General features: G+C 36.7%; 1 protein-coding gene across 2 annotated transcripts in view; it reads left to right on the forward strand.

Moving 5' to 3' along the window:
* The window catches only part of LOC150079203 (ephrin type-B receptor 1-B-like), a 452,380-nt gene that overhangs the window by 162,588 nt on the left and 267,205 nt on the right, over window positions 1–22,587 (forward strand). For both annotated transcript variants that reach the window (XM_090383683.1, XM_090383684.1), the window contains exon 3: window positions 3,100–3,760. In XM_090383683.1, the coding sequence (XP_090239809.1) occupies window positions 3,100–3,760 (661 nt within the window). The remainder of the gene's footprint in view (window positions 1–3,099; window positions 3,761–22,587) is intronic.

The following is a 22,587-nucleotide window of genomic DNA, read 5'->3' on the forward strand; positions in this document are numbered from 1 at the left end:
ATAATTCAGGCACAGCATGGGTTTTTTAAGGGAAAGTCTTGTCTGACAAATTTGATTGGATACTATGATGTGGTTACAAAGGAACTGGATGCAAAAAATAATTTTGATATCATATACTTGGATTTCAGGTAAGCTTTCGATCCTGTTGTGCAAGGAAGGCTACTGTACAAATTGCAGCAGTGTGGTATTAAGGGCAAGTTGCTACAATGGATAAAAGGGTGGTTGAGTGGGAGAAGATAGTGGTAATCAGTGGACACTGCTCTTCGTTGACTAATGATATTAGTGGTATCTCCCAGGGCTCGGTGTTAGGTGCACTGTTGTTTTGTATATTTCTCGATCAATAAGAGAGAGAAATACTCTCTCTTATTGCCTCTGTAATGTGCTGATGTAGAAAACATAACTGTTTTCTGAATTTATAAGATAACTCTTATAAATTCAAAAAAATTCATACTTCTGTGTGATTGGCAGACTGACAAGTTCCAGTCTATATCTGGAAAGTTAAAATTCCACATTATAAGACATTCTGTATTAGTAGCCACTTTATTTGCTCTACAGTTCATTATGCTCATCACTGTCATTGGGCCTATATCTATAACACTCCTACTCTCGTTTTGTTTTTCCAGTGCTTATGTCCCATGGAAATGGAACTGATTCAACGTTGAACTGGCTACCTACATCAGCTAGATGCACTTCTTAACTAAGAACAACCCCCCCCCCCCTTCTTTCTGCACACATTAGTATTAGTAGTGGCTGATGATGCAAGAAAGCAAGCTCATACAGCATCAGCAAAAAAAAATTCCATTTCACCTATCCATCCCTTCCATTAGTTTGTGTAGTTATTCCCTGAATTTATTAAAACTATCCAATTCCACAACGATGGATGGAAGTATGTTCCAGAAATCAACCACCCACTAGTTGAAGGCAAACTTCTGTACGTCTATTCTGTAACCGTCATTCCTCAATTTGAATTTATGCCCACTCGTGTGTATAGTCTGAGCAAGAGGAAGAATTCCATCAGCATTGATTTTGCTCAAGCCATTCATTGTCTTAAACACCTCAATTAATCACCTTGCAGGTACCTAATCTCCAAACACTGCAGTTTTTTAAAACTGAAGCCTTTCTTTGTCAGAACATCCCTTTGTTCCCTTTCTCTGTACCTGTTCCAGCAGCTCTACATCCTGTCTAAAAAGAGGCCTCTACACCTGTATGCAGTACTCAAGTTGTGCCTGACCATTGCCTTATACAGTGGGATAACCCCTTCTTATCCATGCTAGCAAAATTCCTGTATATCATTTACAACACCCCATAGGCTGTCCTTGCAGCCTATCTGTATTGCTCAGAGAACTCCATAACTGACTGCACAATTATTCCCAGGTCTCTTTCATTCTTGACTACCATGAGTGTAGTAAAAACAATGTGCGTTAATCTGAGATTACTGCTATCCACATGAAGTACCTTGCATTTGTCAATGTTAAACTTCAATTGCGACTTCTCATCCCATCTGCCTGATTTTTCTAGATCTTGTTGTGCAGCATACCTTGATTACTCTCATTAATCATCCTGCCAACTTTTGTGTCATCTGCAAACTTAGATGTTAAGTCTGATATACCTTGTACTCCCCATATTCAAATTCTGCATCCCATTTTGCATGCAAGATTCTTCAGTGAAATGTTCTGAGGCAGGTGAATTGGCTGTGGTTCACAAGTTATGCACACTCCTCTTCACTAGGCATTGTAAATTTAGCTCCTTCATTACAAGGTTTATATTATCATATGCTGCTAAGATGCTATCGCCTTGGCAATTCTATATTGATTCTTACAGAGCAAGTGAAGACAGATAATTTTGTGTTATGAAAATGGTGGCATGCATACGCACCCATCCTCTGAATGCATAACTGTTGTTAGCAATTTTTTTATTTTGTTACATTATATCACATTATATTTTTATAGGCAGAAATAACACAAACTTTTCAAATACTCTGTACATATCAGTTGACTCCAGTGTCAAGCCCATTCTCTGATTACTGGCAAAATTAGAACAAGTAGAGGTGAATGATGTCCACCCTACTGTGGATATACAGATTGATGTCTGCATCCTGTTTTTCCAGAATTTTAAATCAATTGTGAGTTACTACTTCGTAATTTTCTCTCTTAATGTTATCAAAAAGCTATTCACTACAAGACAAAATGTATGCCATGCATTTTGCTCAGCATCAATCATTTTGTCTTTCAATTCTTTGTGAAGCCTACATCTGCCTTAATTTACACACCAATAAATATGTCACCTTTAACTTTTGCATCAGACCATTTTGGTAAATTAGATTGTATATTCTCAAAGGTATCATCTTCAGGATCCAATGCTGTAACAAATTGTTTGAACAGTCCTAGTTTGATATGGATTGGTGGAACTTAGTTTCTTGGAACCAAGGATTGTTTACAGCATTGTGTGTACCAGGCTTCAATTCAGTTCTGGCAGAATCGAGTTGAAGTTTGTGTAGTCCTGTAGTGTCCTACTGTCCTAGAGTCAGAAAGGGAACTTATCACTGAAGGAACCCTAGCATCTTTCGCAGACATCCTATTTATAATGGTTTTACTTGATATTTTCTAACATGCTTCACATTTAACATGGTCATCCTTAAAAAAATATATACAAAAAGAATGAATATTTTGTTGTGCATGAATCTATGGAAAGCAAAATTGACAAAGAGTATCTTGTAACGTATATGGTAGCTTGGAAATCTACTCCCTCCCCCACCTTCCCAAGAAAAAATATGACTGCAGTAATGGTGTAGAGTAATGTACATGGAAACAAGATGTATATACATGTGCTTTATTGTTTCTATTGACACATATCCATGCTACACACACACACCTGGGTAAATTTAAAAAGGGCCTTTTTATTGCTGAAAGATGACTATTAGGAGACTGAATTCTTCCTGATGCAATAGTTGGCAGTGGTTTTTTAATTCTTGTACAGAAAAAGGTGGTGGTAAGTAAAATAATATTAGAAGCTATTTCTCTTGAATTTTTAAGAATAATTTATGGATTTTAATAAATAAGTAATGTACACATTTTAAAAAATTATTTTTTTTCCCCCTAGTGGGTAGAGGAGAGTTTTACTAACTTTGAAAAAGGAATCAACTGGAGGTCTTATGTAGTCTGTGATGTTGCCTATAATAATGTTAACAACTGGTTGTGGACACCTTTTATTGAGCGTGGTATCGCAAACAGGCTGTATATTGAAGTGAAGTTTAGTGTTCGTGATTGCAACCTGTTTCCTGGTATGGCTCTTTCCTGCAAGGAGACTTTCTCTCTTCTTTATTATGAGTTTGATGCAGCCACAAAAGAACCTCCTCCATGGGAACCAGACTCGTATAAACTGATTGGTCGCATTGCAGCTGATGAGGGTCGTTTTACATCCACAAGTGAGGTAATCATCAACACAGAAGTCCGTAGCATACCTGTAACTAAAAAAGGAGTGTATTTTGCTTTTCGTGACCAAGGTGCTTGCTTATCACTAATTGCTGTTAAAATATATTATATCACATGCCCCAACATCACTAGTAACTTTGCATACTTCCCTGAAGTTCCCACAGGTCATGAGGTCACAGCTATTCTAACAGTCAGTGGACAATGTGTATCAAATGCTGCTGTTGTTGACACTCCTAGAATGTTATGTAAAGGAGATGGAAATTGGACATTACCATCTGGCGGCTGCAGTTGCCAAGCTGGCTATGAACCTCTTATTCAAACCTGTCAAGGTGAGTGATTTGCAGTGCTTTGTATGTGACATAAAGTGGGGGGGGGGTAGAGAGAAGACATGTAATAGCATGCATTTGTAGAGGGGGGTGCGAAAGTTCTGGGATATAAGAAAATGAATAATAGTCTGGTGTTGATATTTAGTGTGATTAAAGAAAGAAATGATGAACTTGTTACTACTTTGATTTGTTAATGAAAAAACAACTTTAATGGTGTCTCAAGTAACAAAAAGCCAGGCATTCATGAACTAAATGATGATTATCAGCATTTCATTCATTTATTATGTTGGTAGATAAGCAAAAAGAAATGCATTGTAAACTAGCTAAATCATATTCTATTCATAACTATAATCTATTTATGTTCTCTACTAATTAGCAAATTCTAGATATATGAGCTTTTATAGGGATTGAACACTTCAGATTATAATTAATGAATGGTAGAAAGGAAGGAAAAGCATGAATTTATTTTGTGGAATGGATAATGCAAATTCTTAGTTAACTGAAAAACTCTCTACAAAAGGTATATATAGGATATTTCAAAATTATGTGCAGAAAATTCCATTGTCTAAAATAAGAAAAAATATGTCACAAAGATATAACCAATGATTACAAAGCTATGGCTGTAGAGTTTTAAATGGTAAGAATAAGCAGGTACATAGCTAGTATGAATTAGCATTCTAGTAGGTATGTATGCTATTTATTATTATGTGCCTTTTTTTTTTTTTATCTTATTTTGGATCCTAGAATATCCCCCAGAATTTTATGCATATACTTTTTAAATGCCCTGTATATATGATGGCAGTTTGTTAAGCAAGGTTGTTTGTTGTTTGGTTTTTTTGGAGCATTAGCAACTAAGGCCATATTGCTCCGGGGATATGCGGTGGTCATTTCCGACCTTTCCGCATCCTCCGTATTTGGTGGTCACGGGCTCGAACCCTTGTCTAATCAAGAAGCGTGTGCTGCGCACTTCTGCTCCTGCCCACGGAGGCACCAAGCAAGCAAGGTTGTTATGAGCTTTTATTTCTTATTATCAAGCAACTTATCATGAGTTTTTATTTCTTAACCCTTCACCCATAGGATTATGTTTTGTTTTGTTTTTTTTTATTTGAGAATAAAATCAAATTCTGCCATGGAACGTTTTCCAAACGACGCACTGAAACATCTGGTCAACTCTTATATGGCACTCAATCACTTAGGTGGCTCTCTGACTCATTCTTTTGCCAATGCTCATACATGTGGCATTTCTTGTTATCTGACTACTTCTTTACACGTCCTGGTATGGATGCATCACACCATCTCTGATGGAGCAATCAATTCCTTATATTATTGGATGTACCTAATAAACTGGCTACTCATTATATGTAACAAAATGACCAATGTAGTTTTATATTCATGTACAAGTATCTCACTCTGTCATAACAGGTGAAACTGAATATCACTAGCAGAGAGAAGTTTTATTTATATGCAAAAAGAAGACAATGAATCAAATAGTCCTCTTAATTTGGGAAAAAGTCCAGCAGAAATAGCAGGCAAGTTGAAAAGATACTTACATTTCAGAGAATATTTGAAGCATGGGGGAAGAGCATCTCATTGTTGTAAAATAAGTGACACAGCAATCTCAGAGAAGAGACTGTTGAAAAGTTGTTGAGACTGAGGGAATGAAAGTATCATATAAATTTGAGAAAATCGAGATTACTGGTAGGATTGGCGTCTCATGCTGCTTGATTAGACCGGGGTTCGAGCCCGTGACTACCTAATACAGAGGATGCAGAAAGGTCAGGGAATGACCACCGCATATCCCCAGAGCAATATGGCCTTAGTTGCTAATGCTCTTAAAAACCAAATAACTGGTAGAATCCTTGATTGGATAAAAGAGAGGAGACAGAAAGTACTTTTAAATGGACATTTAAATCTCAATGTACCAAATGGATTGCCTTAGCAATTCAAATGTGATCTTCCTTAATGATATTTATGAGGAAGTACAGGGGAGCGTTCAGATTTTGCTGATGATTCATTGTGGATATGGTCAAAAATGACAACTAGAGTTTAATGCTTCTAAAAGCTTTTATACCAATCAAGAGCTAGTGTTTAAGATTTAGACAAAAATGGATGTCAGATAAAAAAAAAAATGTATAAGATGATTATAAATTGTCAGATGATATAGTCTTACAGTACGTACTCTGTGAATCAAGGCAGATTTTGAGAAGTTTTCAGCTGAGTGCAAAAAAAAAAAAAAAAAACAATTAACTGTTTAGATGGCCCATCAACTTATTTTTAATCCACCCACACATACTTGGAAAACGTAACACCATTTTGTTGTCTCTTCAGTGGGTGGGTAGATGGGCACTGACTGAGTTTAGAAAGAGACAACCTAGAAGTGAAATATTTTCACAATAGAAAGATGCCAAAAGGTGTGTGTGAATTTAACACGATGCGTTTATGGCCTTTAAAGACCATAAATGCTCAGAGGCATCGTTTTAATAAATTCATGAAGAGGACATATGAGATGATCTCTGCATGTTAAAATGATGCCTTTGAGTAATAGCCAATTCCCACAGTCAGAGGCCAATAAATGCATCACATTAAATTCGCACACCTTTTAGCATCTCCCATGTTGTGAATATATTTCACTTCTAGGTTGTCTCTTCCTACACTCATGTTGCCAACTTACCCACTGAAAAGGGAACAAAAATTTCCAAAACAGTGCTGTCTGGGTTGCGGCACTAAACTGAGAATAAGTCATGACAGTCTTCTCTATTAGGAAAGTGTTACTTGTCTGGAAGTGCATGGTTAGGCAATTCATTGTGAAGGATCTCACAATACGAGATGTTATAGTATTGGTGCCATATTGCAAATTTTATTTGCCCTCTTCATGATTTTTCTGCTTATTAAAATGATGCCTTTGAGCTCTACCCAGTATATAACAGTTTTGAAATTTGAATGTTGTTTAATGAGCTGCTTTTTCCTCATTGGAAAAGTTATTTTCCATCTTCAGTTTAGTTTAAAAATGTCAGAGGTTTACTTTTGGAATGTAAGCTGATTTTATTTAAAGTATAGTAATTGTAGCATGAGGAGGCACAGCACATAGCCACTCTCATAGTTAACTATTCTATACAGATAAAAAAGTGAGCATTCACTTACAAACATTGTTTTTTTTCTCTTCAAATAAAATTAATATGAATTTGTTCAAGAAGAATGCTAATATTCTTGAAATTAACTGAAGATGGGGAATTTTGCCATTGAGAAAAAAATCAGTGGATTAGGCAAAATTTAAATTTAATACCATAAAATCTAAATGGTAATACTTAATGCAATTTTAGCATCAAATTCAAAAATTTCAGGTGATATATGACAAAAGGCTAAACCTAAAAACAGGTGAGGTAGATCCTGGCACCTTTTAATTGAAATTCACTACATAATATCAAAATTGTTTTTCTCTTTTATTTACAATGATTTTATTAAAATTCAGCAGTCTTACAATTGCAGAAAGTGGATTTTTACACCAGACAACCATTGCTGCTTCAAAAATTTTCCCATCAGCAGAGAGGATAGTTTCTTTATTCCATCCATGTTGCTACACAAAAGTAGAGTTAAATATTCTTTATTACATTTACTGCCACAAAAATAAATAGAATTCAGTATAATTGTTTCATCAGTAAAACAAACCTGTTGCATCTGCATCAGATATTTTATTACAACATAATCTTTTAGAATTTAGATAAATATTTGTGTTTTCATTACAAACTTCATAATTAATATTTTAATTTTCTGCACAATGTCATTTATTTTTGGAAATTTATTTGCTATCTGCTACTTACCTTAATCCTTCATTCAGCAAGGTCTTCAGCAAAATTTTCAGCTTTTTTTCTAGAATCATCACATCAGCCATTTTCAATCCACTGCAGGATGAAGGCCTCTCCAGCAACTTTCCAGTTCCTTCTGTTTTGAGCACTGGCCATCCATTTACTACCCAAAAACTCATGAATTTCATCTATCCATCTCCGCCTTTGTCTTCCAGGTTTTCTTCTAGCTCCTCTTGGGTACCATTCTGTTATTTTCTTAGTCCATCTGTCATCATGTCTTCGAGCTATGTGTCCTGCCCAAGACCATTTTAGTTCTTTAGTTTTGATAAGAATGTCCTTTACTTGAGTTTGCTGCCTAATCCATGTGTTTCTCTTCTTACCTAACAGTCTGATTCCCAATATAATTCATTCCATTCTTCGCTGTGTAGTTCTCAGCTTCTCTTCCATTCTTTTGGTGAGTGCCCAAGTTTCACTTCCATAAGTCATGGTGGGGAGTATACATTGGTTCATTGTTTTACGTTTCAGACAAACTGGGATATTGCTCTTCAGTATGTGACTATATTTCCTGAATGCTATCCATCCAAAATTTATTCTTCTCTTGACTTCCAGCCATTTATCATTATTACAGCTAATATCTAGTCCCAGATAAGTATATGACTCCACCTTTTCAATTACTGCTCCTTCAATCATTATTTCCCTTTCTGTGGCATACTTGTTCATCATTACGTTTTAGCTGTATTCATCTTTAGTCCAAAATCCTTACTAACTGTGCATAACTGATTAAGATTTTCCTCTAATTCTTTGGGATCGTGGCTTATGACCACAATGTCATCTGCAAATCGTAAATGGTTTAGGTACTCTCCGTTCACTTTGACTCCCTTCTGCGACCAGTCTAATCTTCTGAAAGCTTCCTCAAGGGCAGAAGTAAACAGCTTCAGAGATATCTCCTTGTCGAACTCCTTTCTCGATTTTAAATTTCCTACTGTCTTTGTCTAGTCTGATAAAGGAGGTAGCACTCTCATATATTTTCTTCAAAATCATAATATATGGGGTATCTATGCGTTGTCTTTCCAGCGCCCAAAACATTGCCTTATGCTGTATGGAGTCAAATGCCTTTTCCTAATCCACAAATACCAGGCATAATGGTGTTTTATATTCATTTGCTTTCTCCATTAGCTGTGATATTACATGAAGGTGATCCATAGTTGAGAATCCTGTCCTAAAGCCAGCTTGCTCTTTCGGTTGATTCTCATCAAGTATTCTTTCTAATCTGTTAGTAATGACCCTTGGGAACAACTTGTAGATGTGGGATAACAAGCTAATTGGTCAATAATTTCCGATTTATCTCCTTTCTTATGCAGCAAAACTATGATTGCATTATTCCACTGCTTAGGCGTCACACCTTTTCGAATGCTCTTTGTGAAGGGCCTTGCCAGTTTTTGTGTTATGTCTCTTCCTCCCAATTTTAACAACTCTACAGTAACTTCATCTTCACCCGGGGCTTTCTGATTCTTCATTTTCTTCAATGCATGTTCTACCTCATCAGGAAGAATATCGGGTATGTCATATGTGTTGCTACTTTGCAATCCATCTTCCCCACTGCTGGCATCATTCCCTCGCTCCTTGTATAATTCTCTATAGTAGTCTTCTGTTATTTGAATTATGCCTTCTCTGCTGTTTATAAGTACACCATCGCTATTCTTCAGTTTCAGTATCATTTGTCTTTCTGTATTACTGCTTATGGCTGTTGATTTAAATCCTTTGTTTTCCCTTAATGCTTGTTCTACTTTTCTTGTGTTAAATCTTCTTATGGCCTCTCTGAGTCTCTTTCTAATGGCTTTGCATAACTCAGTATACTCAATTTTCTCCCTGTCAGTGTTTTTCTTGCTCTTCATTTGTCATCTTCGGTTCATCATGACATGTGTTTCTTGACTAATTTTTTCTTCTTTGGATTTCTTTTTCCTTATAGGTTTCTTGGGCTTTATCACTTTCAGAAAGTTGTAGTATTCCTCCTCAATATCTTGGTCCTGAGCAGTCTGCAGAAGCTCAAACTTGTTCTTAAGTTCCAGTACATACTGCTTTTTCTCCTCTGTTATCTCAAAGACCTTTGTATTATTTACTCTAGTCAGTTTTTTCCTTTCCTTTCCTACATCTATATCAAGTGTACATCTTACCATTCTGTGATCACTTCCAACATTTACCTTATTCAGGACGGTAACATCATTCACAATATATCTTCTGTTAGTGAGGATGAAGTTGATTTCATTAGTTGTTAATCCATTTGGGCTTTTCCCTATCCACTTTCTGTTCACCCTTTTTTTGAAAAAAGTGTTCATTACTGACAGTCCTTGAGATTCTGCAAATTCCACAAGTCTTTCACCTCTTTTATTTCTTTCACCAATTCCAAAATTTCCTATAGTTCCTCTTTCTGCGCTGTTTTGCCTTTTTCCAACCTTAGCATTGAAGTCCCCCAAAATAATAGTGTAGTGGGTTTTCTGCTCATCTAGAAGACTCTCAATTTCAGTGTACATTTCTTCAACCTCTTCATCATCATGGCTCGATGTTGGTGTATAAATCATTATAATCTTTAGCTTGTACCTCTTAGAAATCTTGAGTATTAGTCTTGACACCCTTGATGATGTACTTTTGAATTCCAAAATGTTTTTAAAATCTTTATGGACCAGAAACCCAACTCCACCTTCACTTCTTTTACTGTTTCCATTGGTGTACAGCAGATTTCCATTTGATAAACTTATAAGTGATTCATTTCTTCTTCTTTTTTCAGCCAAACCGATGATATTCCAATTCACATTTTCTAATTCCTTTTCCAGCTCTAATATCCTGTCTTCACCGATGAGTGATCTTACGTTATAACAGGCCAAGTTCAGTTTCTGTGCATGGCAGCGTGGTCATACCCAGAGATTCTTAGCAGCCTCTGCTTCCACTCTGAACCTCTCGCTGCCGTAAGAGGGAGAGTGAAAGCTGCTGGGGACTAAGGGCCATTTATATTGTTGTGCTCTCATATGCTGGAGGGTTTGGTCTTTTCCTCTTCACGCTGACCAGGTGTCTTGAAGAGAACCACTCTACACGTTCGTTGCTGCCTAAGTGATGTAACAGGGCTTACCATCGAGAAGGTGTGCATGAGTGGATTTTAGGGAGGCAGGCCAACCGGACTTCTCCTAAATCTTCTGTAATAGAGAGATATTGGATCCATCAGTGTTTTAGGCTGAGTGTCTGATAACACACAGGATACCTGTTCCCCTCTAAATAAGTATTCTAATTAAAGGAATTAGAGTCTTTCTTGGCACTAAAAACTACTATAATACATATGGGTCTATATCTGGATAAACTGTCGTTAGTGTTAGTAGCAGCAATGATGCAATGAAGCGGCTTGTATAGCATCAGCCAAAAAAAATTAAGCACCTGCTGAAAGAGAATTTTCACACATTTATCCTACAACTATCAATTTATTTATTTATTCAATTTAAATTTCTATCCCTTTATATGTGATCCTGAGCAAGCACTTAGAATGCTGTCCATATTTAATTTACTCAATCCATTAATATAGTAGTAGTAGTGGCATGTGATGCAAGAAAGCAAGTGTATGAGCTTATGCAGCATCAGCCAAAAAAAAAAAAAAATCACACCATTCCCTCCAAATGCCTATCCAGTTCCTCCTTAAATTTATTCAACCTATCAACTTCCACAATAACAGTTGTGGAAGTTGATAGGTTGAATATCTTAAATGTTCCAATCAGGCCCAGTTTCCAAACTGTGCACTTGGCAGAACTGGTCTTTTGTGGTGAAATTACCCTTTTGTGTCTTGATTGATCTTGATGTTCCTCTCTGCATCCATTCTAACAGCATAAAATGAGTCTTCCAGACCTGTGTGCAGTGCCCATGATGCTTCCCAACCATTGCCTATATACCATGACAACCATCTCTTTGTCCCTGCTGGCAAAATTCCTGTTTATCAGTGACAGACTCTCATGAGGTGACTGCAGCCTGTATACACTACTCGGAAAACTTTGTTGGACTGTACAATTACCTCCAAGTACTTTTCCTATCTTGAGTGTGCTCCCACCCATTTGATGTTATTCTGGGATTTCTGCTTCTCACATACAGCCTTGCATTTTTCAATATTAAACCTCAATTGCCATGTATCCCAGGGGGCTCACACCTGGTGAGTTTGGGCTTGGCACTCCCAGGATATCATCATTCTTCTCTTTCTTTGTGATTCCCTTCTACTTCTCCTCTCTCTCTCTCTCAGGGTAACTCGGGATTTTTTTTTTTGGCTGGTGCAGCATAAGCCTCAGGCTTCCTTGCACTATATAGCTAATAATAATAATGTCTCAGCCCATCTGGCTAATATTTCTAGTTCTTGTTGAAGCATCATATCTTTATTTCTATCATTAACCACCTTGCCAACCTTTATATCATCCACAAACTTAGTCATTAATCACAATATGCCTCCATCAGTATCATTACTAAATACTGAAAATAACAATGGGCCCAGCACTCAAACCCTGGGAAACCACACTAATAACATTAATCCAAGAAGAGCAGTCGATGACTATTCTCTGTCTTCTCCGACTCAACCATTCCTTTATCCAAGAAGTAATTTGCCTCTAATTCCACTGCTCCAATTTGTACAGCAGTCTTTTATGTGGAACGGTATCAAAAGTCTTTTCTGGTATCTATATGTATATAAGTATATGATGTCAAGGCTCTGAGTGCCAAGCAATTTTCTCAGTGACTTATAGAGTGGTCTTATTAAAGAAAAAGTTTTATTTGTTTTCTAGTGCCTTTTTCTTTTTTATTTACTTCCAGTGCTTAAAGTATTAAGTAAGAACACAGAAAGGAAAACAACCTTTCTTTATTTAGTATATATATTTTATTAATAACAAACTTCTACAACTGCTTGGTCACTGGTGGCACTGCTCCTGCCTCCATATGGTGGGGCCGGTAACCCGGGAGAAGAAACTCACTCTCCCAGGGCAAAAAGGAGCTATGATGGATAGCGATCCAGCTCCATCGACCAGAGATGATATAACTACATCCAATGCAAAGAGGCAGAAAAAAGAAGGAACTGAAAATCCTCCTCCTCTTTTTCTAATTCTGCACTCCTTGACAGACAACCCCTGAGTAAGCTTTCCCCATTTTTAATCCAGAAATGTATTGAAAATGTGGTGTGGCTGGCCCTCCAAAAATGGTCCGAAGACTCCAATCTGGAGACCTTCTAGTTGAGATGAGTGAACATAAACACTCAGACTGCTTAGAACCCACAAAGGTTACTCCACAATCCACCTTAAACTCCTCCTCCTCTAAAGGGGTAATAGCGGAGTGGGATCTCCTTAACGTTTCAGAAGAAGAGATCATTCAAGAACTAAATGATCAAAATGTCATACATGCGAGAAGGATAGAGTACTTACTCCTACTCGGACATTGATTCTCACATTCAGTACACCAACTCTGCCATTAACTGTAAAAGCTCGATATTTGAGATGTAAAATTAGACCATACATTCCTAACCCAGTCCGCTGTTTTAAGTGCCAGAAGTTTGGGCACTCCCAAGCAGTCTGCAGAGGTCCACCTGTGCCTTCTGTGGTTCAAAAGAGCACATACACACAGACTGCACTACTGAAATGCAGCGCTGTCCAAATTGCCAAGGAAATCATGCTGCATACTCAAAGGAGTTCACCCAATGGCAGAGCGAAAAGAAAATTCAAAAATACAGAGTTGAAAACAAAATGCCATACCATGAGGCAAAGAAACAGTTTTTAGTGTCCACAAAATTGCCTTCTTATGCTTCAGTTGTGCAAAAGCCACAGCGCTCTGTAACAGTACAGACCGATTGCTCAGTTCCTCCAAGCATATCAATATCTGACCGGGCAAGATCAGTCCTTTCCTCACTGAAAGAAAACTCTGTGCAACAGCAAAAAAGTCTTTCAGTAAACATGCCACTGACAATACCGCCAGATAAAACCTCTGTATAGCACCCAAGTTCTGAAGGAGAGAGTCAAAAATCTCGAACTGATACCATGGACATTGATACAAAATCACATGAAGATGATACACTTCTCGAAATACATGCAGAGGAAGACATGGATATTAGTAGACCAATATTCCCAAAAAAAAGAAAAAACAAGAATAGACAAGCGTAAACAAACTGCATCCCATAAGCAAACAGATACACCTGATAATACTCAATAATGCATAGAATCGTACAGTGGAATTGTCGGACTCCAAGCCGACTTAAATGATGTTTATAATCTTATTACAGAATATAAGCCTGCTATTCTTTGCCTACAGGAAACAAATCTGACCCCTCAAATATCTATGAGCGTAAAACACCATATAATGCTAAGAAAAGATAGGAACAACTCTAGTATAGCTCACGGAGGGGTAGCACTGCTAGTCAACTCCAGAACTCCTTTCAGGCCTATCCTTTTGAAAACAACATTAGAAGCAATCGCTGCCTGAGTCAGGGTTGGGATAACAATAACAGTTGTTTCCTTATACCTTTCGCCCAATCATTCCTACACTTTTGCTGATTTAGATGATTTAGTCACTCAGCTACCACCACCATTTTGTATCTTGGGTGACTGGAATGGGCACCACCCCTTATGGGGTTCTTTACATCTTGATAAGAGAGGTCAATTGATTGAAAAAATTCTTGAAAGGCACAATTTAACGTTAAACAATGGCAGTCACAAATATATGCATTTCTCCTCCAGGTCAACTTCTGTAATTGACCTTTCAATATACTCGCCAAACTTGTTTCCACTTATTGACTGGACAATTACTGACAACCTATGTAACAGCAGTGACCACTTTCCAATATTATGCACATTTTCAACTAATTCTCCACTGCAAACTGAAACAATCTGGAAGTTTGACAAAGCTAACTGGATGAAATAACAAAAACTGGCACATTTAGATTTTTAAACCATTGAGACTCTCACCATTGCCTCTGTGGTAACTTACATCACTCGGAAAATAATGGAAACTGCAGAAACTGCCATACCCAAATCATCTATAAAAGCCTGCTTGCACCCAAAAATATGGTGGAACAAAGCCTGTTGGGATGTCAAAAAAGAGAAGAATAAATACTGGAATTTATTTTGTAAAAACTCAACCACAACTAATCTGATAAAGTTTAACAGAGCAAGAGCTAAAGCTCATCATATACAACATATAAGCAAAAAAGTGACATGGTCCTGATATGCCTCCACCATAAATAGAACCACAAACATCAAAACAGTTTGGAATAAAGTGAGAAAAATTAATGGAAAATACCCTCCTATAACTACTCCGATTCTACTTTTAAAAAGGAAAGAAAGAAATCTGTAATCCTCTCGAAATTGCAAATTCGTTAGGTAAAATGTTTGAAACACTTTCATTGCATATGATCCAACCTTTCAGTCACATAAAGTACAGGCAGAAAAATATAATCTAAATTTAAATACTACATGCCAACTTCTGTTTAACATACCCCTTACCATGACAGAGTTAAGCAGTGCACTTTTATCAAAAAACAGTGCCTTGGCCCTGATGGAATCTGTTATGCAATGTTATGTCATTTGAGTGAAGAGTCCCAGTCTGCTCTTCTGAAACTATATAATAGAATCTTTCTTGAGGATTACTACCCTATTAGCTGGTGTCATTCCATTGTACTAGCTTTCCCAAAACCAGGAAAGACCATTCTGATCCAACAAATTACAGACCTATTGCTTTAACCAGCTGTTTAGGAAAGACATTAGAGAAAATGATTAATGCCAGGTTGACATGGTTCCTAGAGACAGAAAATATCCTAAGTCGAAATCAATATAGCTTTCGAAAATGAAGATCAACACTTGACCTCATGGTGAAAGCAGAAGGAAACATTTGAAATGCATTTCTCAGGAATGAACACCTAGTGATGATATGTCTTGACATTGAAAAAGCTTTTGACACAACCTGGCGATATGGGATTCTTCACGATCTCTTTGAATCCAGTCTTCAAGGTCATTTTCCGAAATTTATCCAGAAAGTTTTGAACAATAGGTCCTTTCAAGTATGTTTTCATTTTGCTCTCTCGCAAACATTTGTGCAAGAAGGAGTCCCTCAAGGTTCTGTGCTTAGAGCCATGCTCTTCTCCATCAGGATTAATTCAATTACCATATGCATTCCTGACACAGTGGAAACATACCTGTATGCAGACAATCTGGCAATCTCATGTCACTCTCAAAATATGCGTGTAATTGAAAGACGGTTTGAAGGCACAATTAACAAGCCTGTTCAGTGGGCAAAAAATAATGATTATCGACTCTCAAAGCAAAAAAAAAAAAAAAAAACAGCAATACACTTTCGCCATAAATGAAATTTACATCCCAATCCAGATTTACAATTTGATTCTTATCCAATTACTTATCAACAAAGTATTAGATTTCTTGGAATAAAGTTTTTTAGAGCATATTAAGCATATCCATACAACCTATCTAAGAAAGCTGAATCTACTTAGGCAATTTCTGCTATGTCATGGGATACTGATCGGTACATGCTGCTATACCTATACCGTTCATTAATTAGATCAAGACTAGACTATAGGTCTCCTGTATATGGCTCAGCAAGACAGAGCATATTAAAATGGCTTGATCCTGTACATTCCAATGCTCTCCAAATTGCCCTAGGATCTTTTCGTACATCATCAGTTCAGTCTCTATACAGAAGCACATGAACCAGTCCTATTCCTTCGGCATGCTCTGCTATTAACTTATAAGATCAGAAGATCAGCTAAGATCAGAAGTTTCCCACATCATCCTGTATGGCAATATCTTTTCACACCAAAATGGGATAATTTGTATAAAAATAAACCTTGTGGCATTAGATTACAGAATTTAAACATATCTTTGTGTCTAAATATGGATATCCTGAAACCATAATCTATACAGACTCCTTAAGCACTGTATCTACTCTTCAGTGTAAACTTCCTTGAAATCACCCCTATTTACAACAAATTCAAATAAATTTAGCACAGCTTCATACAAACAAGCAAAAAATAATCTTCTGTTGGATTCCTGGACATTCTGGAATCACAGGCAATGAAAAAGCAGATTTTTCTGCCAAGAATGCGAGTCTCATAACATCAGACATCAGATTCCTTACACCGATTACAAACACGTCATATGAAGTACCGGAAGAAAAAAATGGCTGTTCATTTGGCAGGAGAACAAAACCAATCAATTATTTCAAATTAAAAATTATCACAAGCTGTGGCCATCAAGCCTCAGAGGGAATAGGAAGGAAGAAGTTGTACTTTCTAGATTGCGGATTGGGCATACCCACCTAACTCACAGTTACCTACTCACATGGAACGATCCTCCACTATGCAGCAACTACCAAACTCAACTCACAGTAAAACATCTTATTCTTGATTTCCCATTATACTTAAGAGAACAACAAACAGCTTTCTCTTCACATCTATGTTCCTCTAATCAACTTACTTTACAGAAAATTCTCGGAGACCGACCAGATATAAATGATCTCTTTACCTTCTTGAGAACAATAAACAAATTCCATCTAATCTAAATCAACCTGTTTATCAAACCTGTACTAAATAATATTGTAATAGGTGCATTATGGCCTTAGTAGCCCTTGCACCAATAAATCAAACCACCAACAACATATGATGTCAAAATTATTTTTTGCATCTAATTCCTTTCTTATTGCATCGTTGTATCTAATCAGATTGGTTAGACAAGGTTGCCCCTTAACAATCCAGATGCCTTCATTCCAAAGTCTTGGCTGTTCAAGTATATGCATTGGAACATCCGATGGAATGCAGAATGCACTTATGCCAAATTAGCGAAAAACTGCGCTTGGAACCTTTTATAAAAGTTCCAGACTGCTGCTAATCTAATTACTTACAGAAAAGCCAAAGCCTGACAGATCAGACAGAAAAATGGGGCTTGTGGATTACCTTTGTCTCAGTAATTACTAAAAATATTGACTCGCGAATTATCTGGAAGGAAATACAAGCATTGACTGGTAAATGTCTGCTAACTCCTCCAATAATTTGTTTGAATAGAAATGATCTACCCTCCCCTCTTAAAACTGAAAATGCTCTACCAGAAATTTTCTCTACATTGGCTCTATATTATACACTTCTTCCTTTCAATTCATCAAAACATATGCAGAAAAGTAAAAAATGTACTTCTTGATACCTCTTTCTCTTTCATATAACTGTGTACACTGGTAAACCTCAAAAGAATTTTTAAACAGATCTCCAAATAGCACAGGAGGACCAGACAGTATCCATTATAGTATGATTAAAAATTTATGTAAAATCGACCTTCGCATCTTATTGAGTTTCTATAACAGTTTTTTTTTTTTTTCTCGGAAGTACCTATCCCCTCTCTCCTGATACCATTCTTTTATTTATGCCGTGCCGAATCCAGGCAATGACCCTTCTCTAGTCCAAAATTACAGGCCAATATCACTTACAAGCTGCCTAAGTAAAATCTCTGAAAGGATGATATATGCAAGACTTGCGTGGATCCTAAATTCACAAAATCTTTTAACTGACCATCAGTACAGTTTCCAAAAAAAAGGTATATCCATGATGCACTCCTCAAGATTGAATCCCACATCTGTAATGCCTTTATCATGAGACAGTATCTAGTTGTAATCAACCTGGACATTTGAAAAGTTTTTTGACACCACTTGGCATTACAGATTATTATTCACACAAATAATTCAAAGGTTCCTATGCTTCCTACTTTTTAGATCTTCTATTGGAATGATCTATCAACATTGGTACATCTTATTTGCAACCTGTTTTAATAGCCTTATACAAGACATCCCAAAAACTTTTAAAGTTTGTAGGTATGCTGATGACCTGGCCATTTCCTTTCAGTCACAGAGCAAGCACAATGTAAGGCAGCTCCAACTTCCAGTTATCTAAAATAGAATCTTGGACCTTAAAATAACTTAAATCCAGAGTTTCAAATGAATAATATTCCAATTCCACTTGTTAACACTTTCTAGTTTTTGGATGCATTAACATATATGTATAACATGCTGATTGTCTTCACCCTGTCCATCTCTATGTAACAACTAGACTTACAGCAGATGGATTTTCATGATGTTTTATATTTGGGCCTTTTAGAGAGATTTATTTAGCCATCCCAAATTTCATTAATATTGGACAAACAGAAATCTGGCAGTTGTTATTATTATTATTTTTTTATACATATCATGTAGGCTATCCACATACTGCTTATCATAGCTGAAGCATTGGATATTATATTATTTGTTGCTGTGTGCTGATTGGAAGAATGAATGGACAATATAACAGATGAGTAGAAAAGAAATGTTCTCAGTTTATGAAATCATTGCTTTTTCACGAACTCATTTTTTCAGTTCATGGAATTGGCCCATTTTGAATCTGTGGCATTTATTGTCCAAAATCATTTTCAAAGCAGAAAATGATCTTTCCACATTGATGGAAATGACTCGGCTAAACGTAGAAATGTGAGCCTTTGAAGTCTCCACTTTTGAAATGGAAAGTTTGCTAATTTTCATGAACAAAGTCATCTGTTTCCCATGAAATTTATTTACTATTTTCTCTCCTGTAGCTTCATTGATGTTTCAAAATTATAATTGAACTTTCTCTACGTTTTAAACAGTGGCAGCTCGTGACTCTGATGTATGGGGGTGCTGCTTCTTAAAGTTACGTAAATTGCCTTGGTTAGAAGGCATGTAGACATAAATAGTAATAATAATAAGCAGATTAAAAGTACTACAAAACATTAATTGGTCACTTACCATTAACAGACTTGGGTAATCTTGAAATTTTATTTAAAAATAAAATCCATTCTTCAGTTTTTATTGAAAATAGATTAATAAATTTTCATTCATGTTTGGTGCACTGTTGACTAAGCTTTTCTCTGTTGAAAGCATTGCTTGAACATTTAGCTTTTCCTGATTCATAGTGCTCGTTAAAAATGTTTTTATTCTTTGTAATTATATAATATCGGTGTAGATACACCGATATAGTTAACCCATAAATTTGAACTATGTATGTAGTGTAAAAGGCATTGTTTTAATAGTATCTCATATTGTGGGTGCCTTCACAACGAGATAGCTGGTATTGCACTACCTCATATAAATAACACTTCTCTAGTAGAGAAGACTACTGTTATTTATTTTCAGAGGATACCACCCAGACGATCGTTTCGAAGCTAGTGTGAATTTAATGTGAAAAAAAACCCATTGGACCAGATCTATTAAACCAAACAAATGAATTATAAAATCCAAACCTAAATCATGAAAAATCTTAATTCAGACGATCGTTTCAAAAGCTATTTGTGAATTTAATGTGAAAAGTAACCCATTGGACCAGATCCATTAAACCAAACAAATGAGTTATAAAATTCAAACCTATATCATGGAACTGTTTTGATGAGAGTCAAAGAGATCTAGATTTTTATCAAGAAAACTGAATTTTGTGTAATAAACGAAAAAAAAAAAAAAAAAAAACCCAGGTGCTTCCCCCCTCTAAATAACTAAAACCAGTACTTTAGATGAACCTCACCCAACCAAATTGCACAGAAGAGGTGGCTCTCCCCACCTTTTCAGAAACTTATCAGACCCTAAACGCCATTTTTCCAACTGTAAAAACCTTTGCATGGAAGCAGGCATTGTTTGTTTCAAGTCCCAAAGAGATCCCCTAAAGGTCCCAAACCTTTTCCGTTTTCGAAGCTTCCACACATGATATTTTGCCTCTGTAATTAAAAATATCGTGAACATTTTTTTTCTTGCCCAAGGGATGATCAAATGTTGTTGTTTGGTTTTTAGGAGCATTAGCAACTAAGGCCATATTGCTCCGGGATATGCGGTGGTCATTCCCTGACCTTTCCGCATCCTCCGTATTTGGTGGTGACGGGCTCGAACCCTGGTATAATCAAGAAGCATGTGCTGCGCACTGCTGCTCCTTCCCACCTGGCTATGGAGGTGCCGATGATCGAATTGCAAGTAAATTACCTCCTCCAGTGTGAACTGTCTTATCCTTAAAAATCTACAAATACTCTTCCAAACTTCCTGCGCAAATCGACAGTAATAAAATAAATGGTACACTGTTTCAATTTCGGTACAAAATTGGCATAATCTGTTGCCTGTCTGACTAAATCTATACGTGATATTGTTCACTGGTATGTTTCCGTAACCAACCCTCCACGAAAAATCAATATGCGATGGGTAATTTCCGCCAATTTTTAGATTTTTAAAAAACAACTGCGCATTATGGTTTCCTAAATTTGGCACCACCCTTAAAAGGATCTATATCTTTCTCCCTTAACTGCGTGCACATATCCCAAATTTTTTTGTAATATATAAGAATTGTCTCTGCTTTTGTTCCTAGATAATTGCCACCTTTAATTAAGGCTGTATTAAATCCCATAAAATATTTTATCAGTACCGCTACTAAATGGTTAGATTGCACCATATTAGCCATGTCCAGCAGTCTTTTACAGCTACACCTCAAATTAATTTTTGGAATACTTATTCCCCCATCTTCCCATGGTAAAAAATTTCTGCGCTATCTCTTGCCGTTTTCCTCCCCATAGAAACTGAAATGTTGGAACGTAAAATCGTCTCATTGTCCTAGCTGTGATTCCTGTTATAAACACCATGTATAAGATTATAGGAAGAATTACGGTTCTAACAATAATGGATTTGTTCTCAAAAGAAAATTGTCCCACTTCCCACTCTTTTAAACTTTCCCATATTTTAGTGGTGAGCCCTCCTACAGGTAGCATGGGACTCCCTCTAAACAGAACTCCTAATATTTTAATCGATTTATCCGACTCCACTTCTTGTGGTGGTAAAGGCCGATGTACCCATTCCCCTAACAATTTGATCCTAGTTTTATCTTTGTTTATGTTTAACCCTGACTTTTTACCAAAAGAAGTAACGAGTGACATAAAGTCTTACGCCGCATAACTCATAGTGAGAGTGGCAGTAACATCATCTGCATACACTATACATTTACACTGCTCTGCTGGCTTTGGCAACAGTATCCCCTGTATGGCCTCAGTTCTGTCTATTCTTCCCAGTAGTGGTTCTAATGCTAACGTAAATAACAAAGGACTAAGCGGACATCCTTGTTTTACTCCCCTATCAATTTTAATGTGTTTCGAAATTTCTCCATTTATCAAAAGTTGTGTACTACTACGTGTATATAGATTTCTCAGGACTGTAAACAACTGAGATCCTATGTTCGTACCTTTAATTATAGAGAAAAGGTAGTCGTGGTTGATTCTATCGAAAGCCTTTTCTAGGTCGATTGCTACTAACGCTAAATTGTAACTCTTTCGTTTCTGATATTCTAATATATCTTTTAATAACCAAAGGTTATATTCTATCTGCCTCCCCGGTATACCGTAGCACTGTGTGCTTCTAACTACCTGGGTTATGTTGTGTTTTAACTTAGCTGTCAAAATCTTTGCAAATATTTTGTAGTCACAATTAGCCAACGTTATAGGTCTCCAGTTACCAATTTTCGTTAAATCCCATCCATGCTTCGGAATGAAAGTAGTAATAGGCATTTAAAAAGACTTCGGGTACAACCCCTTCCTGAAAAAATTTGTTAAAGATGGCCAGTAGAATAGGTGCTAACAAGTTCCAAAATTTCTTATAAAGTTCAATCCCCAAACCGTCCGGTCCCGGCACGTGTCGTAATTTATATGATTTTAGAGCCACCATAATTATTTCCCTGTCCTGTAATGCTTTTTGCTCTGGTGTGAATTGTCCAATCGTCCAAATGGAGTCGTCTCTCTCTTTTTTCTGCAAAGCAAGCTCTTTTTCATAGTAATTTACAAAACGATTCATAACAGTGAGCGTTGTTGAATGTGTGTTGTCATCGTCTTTAACTTCCTGAACCGTTTTGGCTAAATTATTTAGCCTTTGTCTTCTTTGGTAAAATGCAGCTGAAGGACTATCAGCCTCCCTAAATTTCAGCTGTATTTTCCCCGCCTTTTCTTTCTC

The sequence above is a fragment of the Mastigoproctus giganteus genome, chromosome 10 (assembly GCF_048544385.1).
Source record: "Mastigoproctus giganteus isolate SK-2022 chromosome 10, ASM4854438v1, whole genome shotgun sequence".
Taxonomy (NCBI): Eukaryota; Metazoa; Arthropoda; class Arachnida; order Uropygi; family Thelyphonidae; genus Mastigoproctus; species Mastigoproctus giganteus.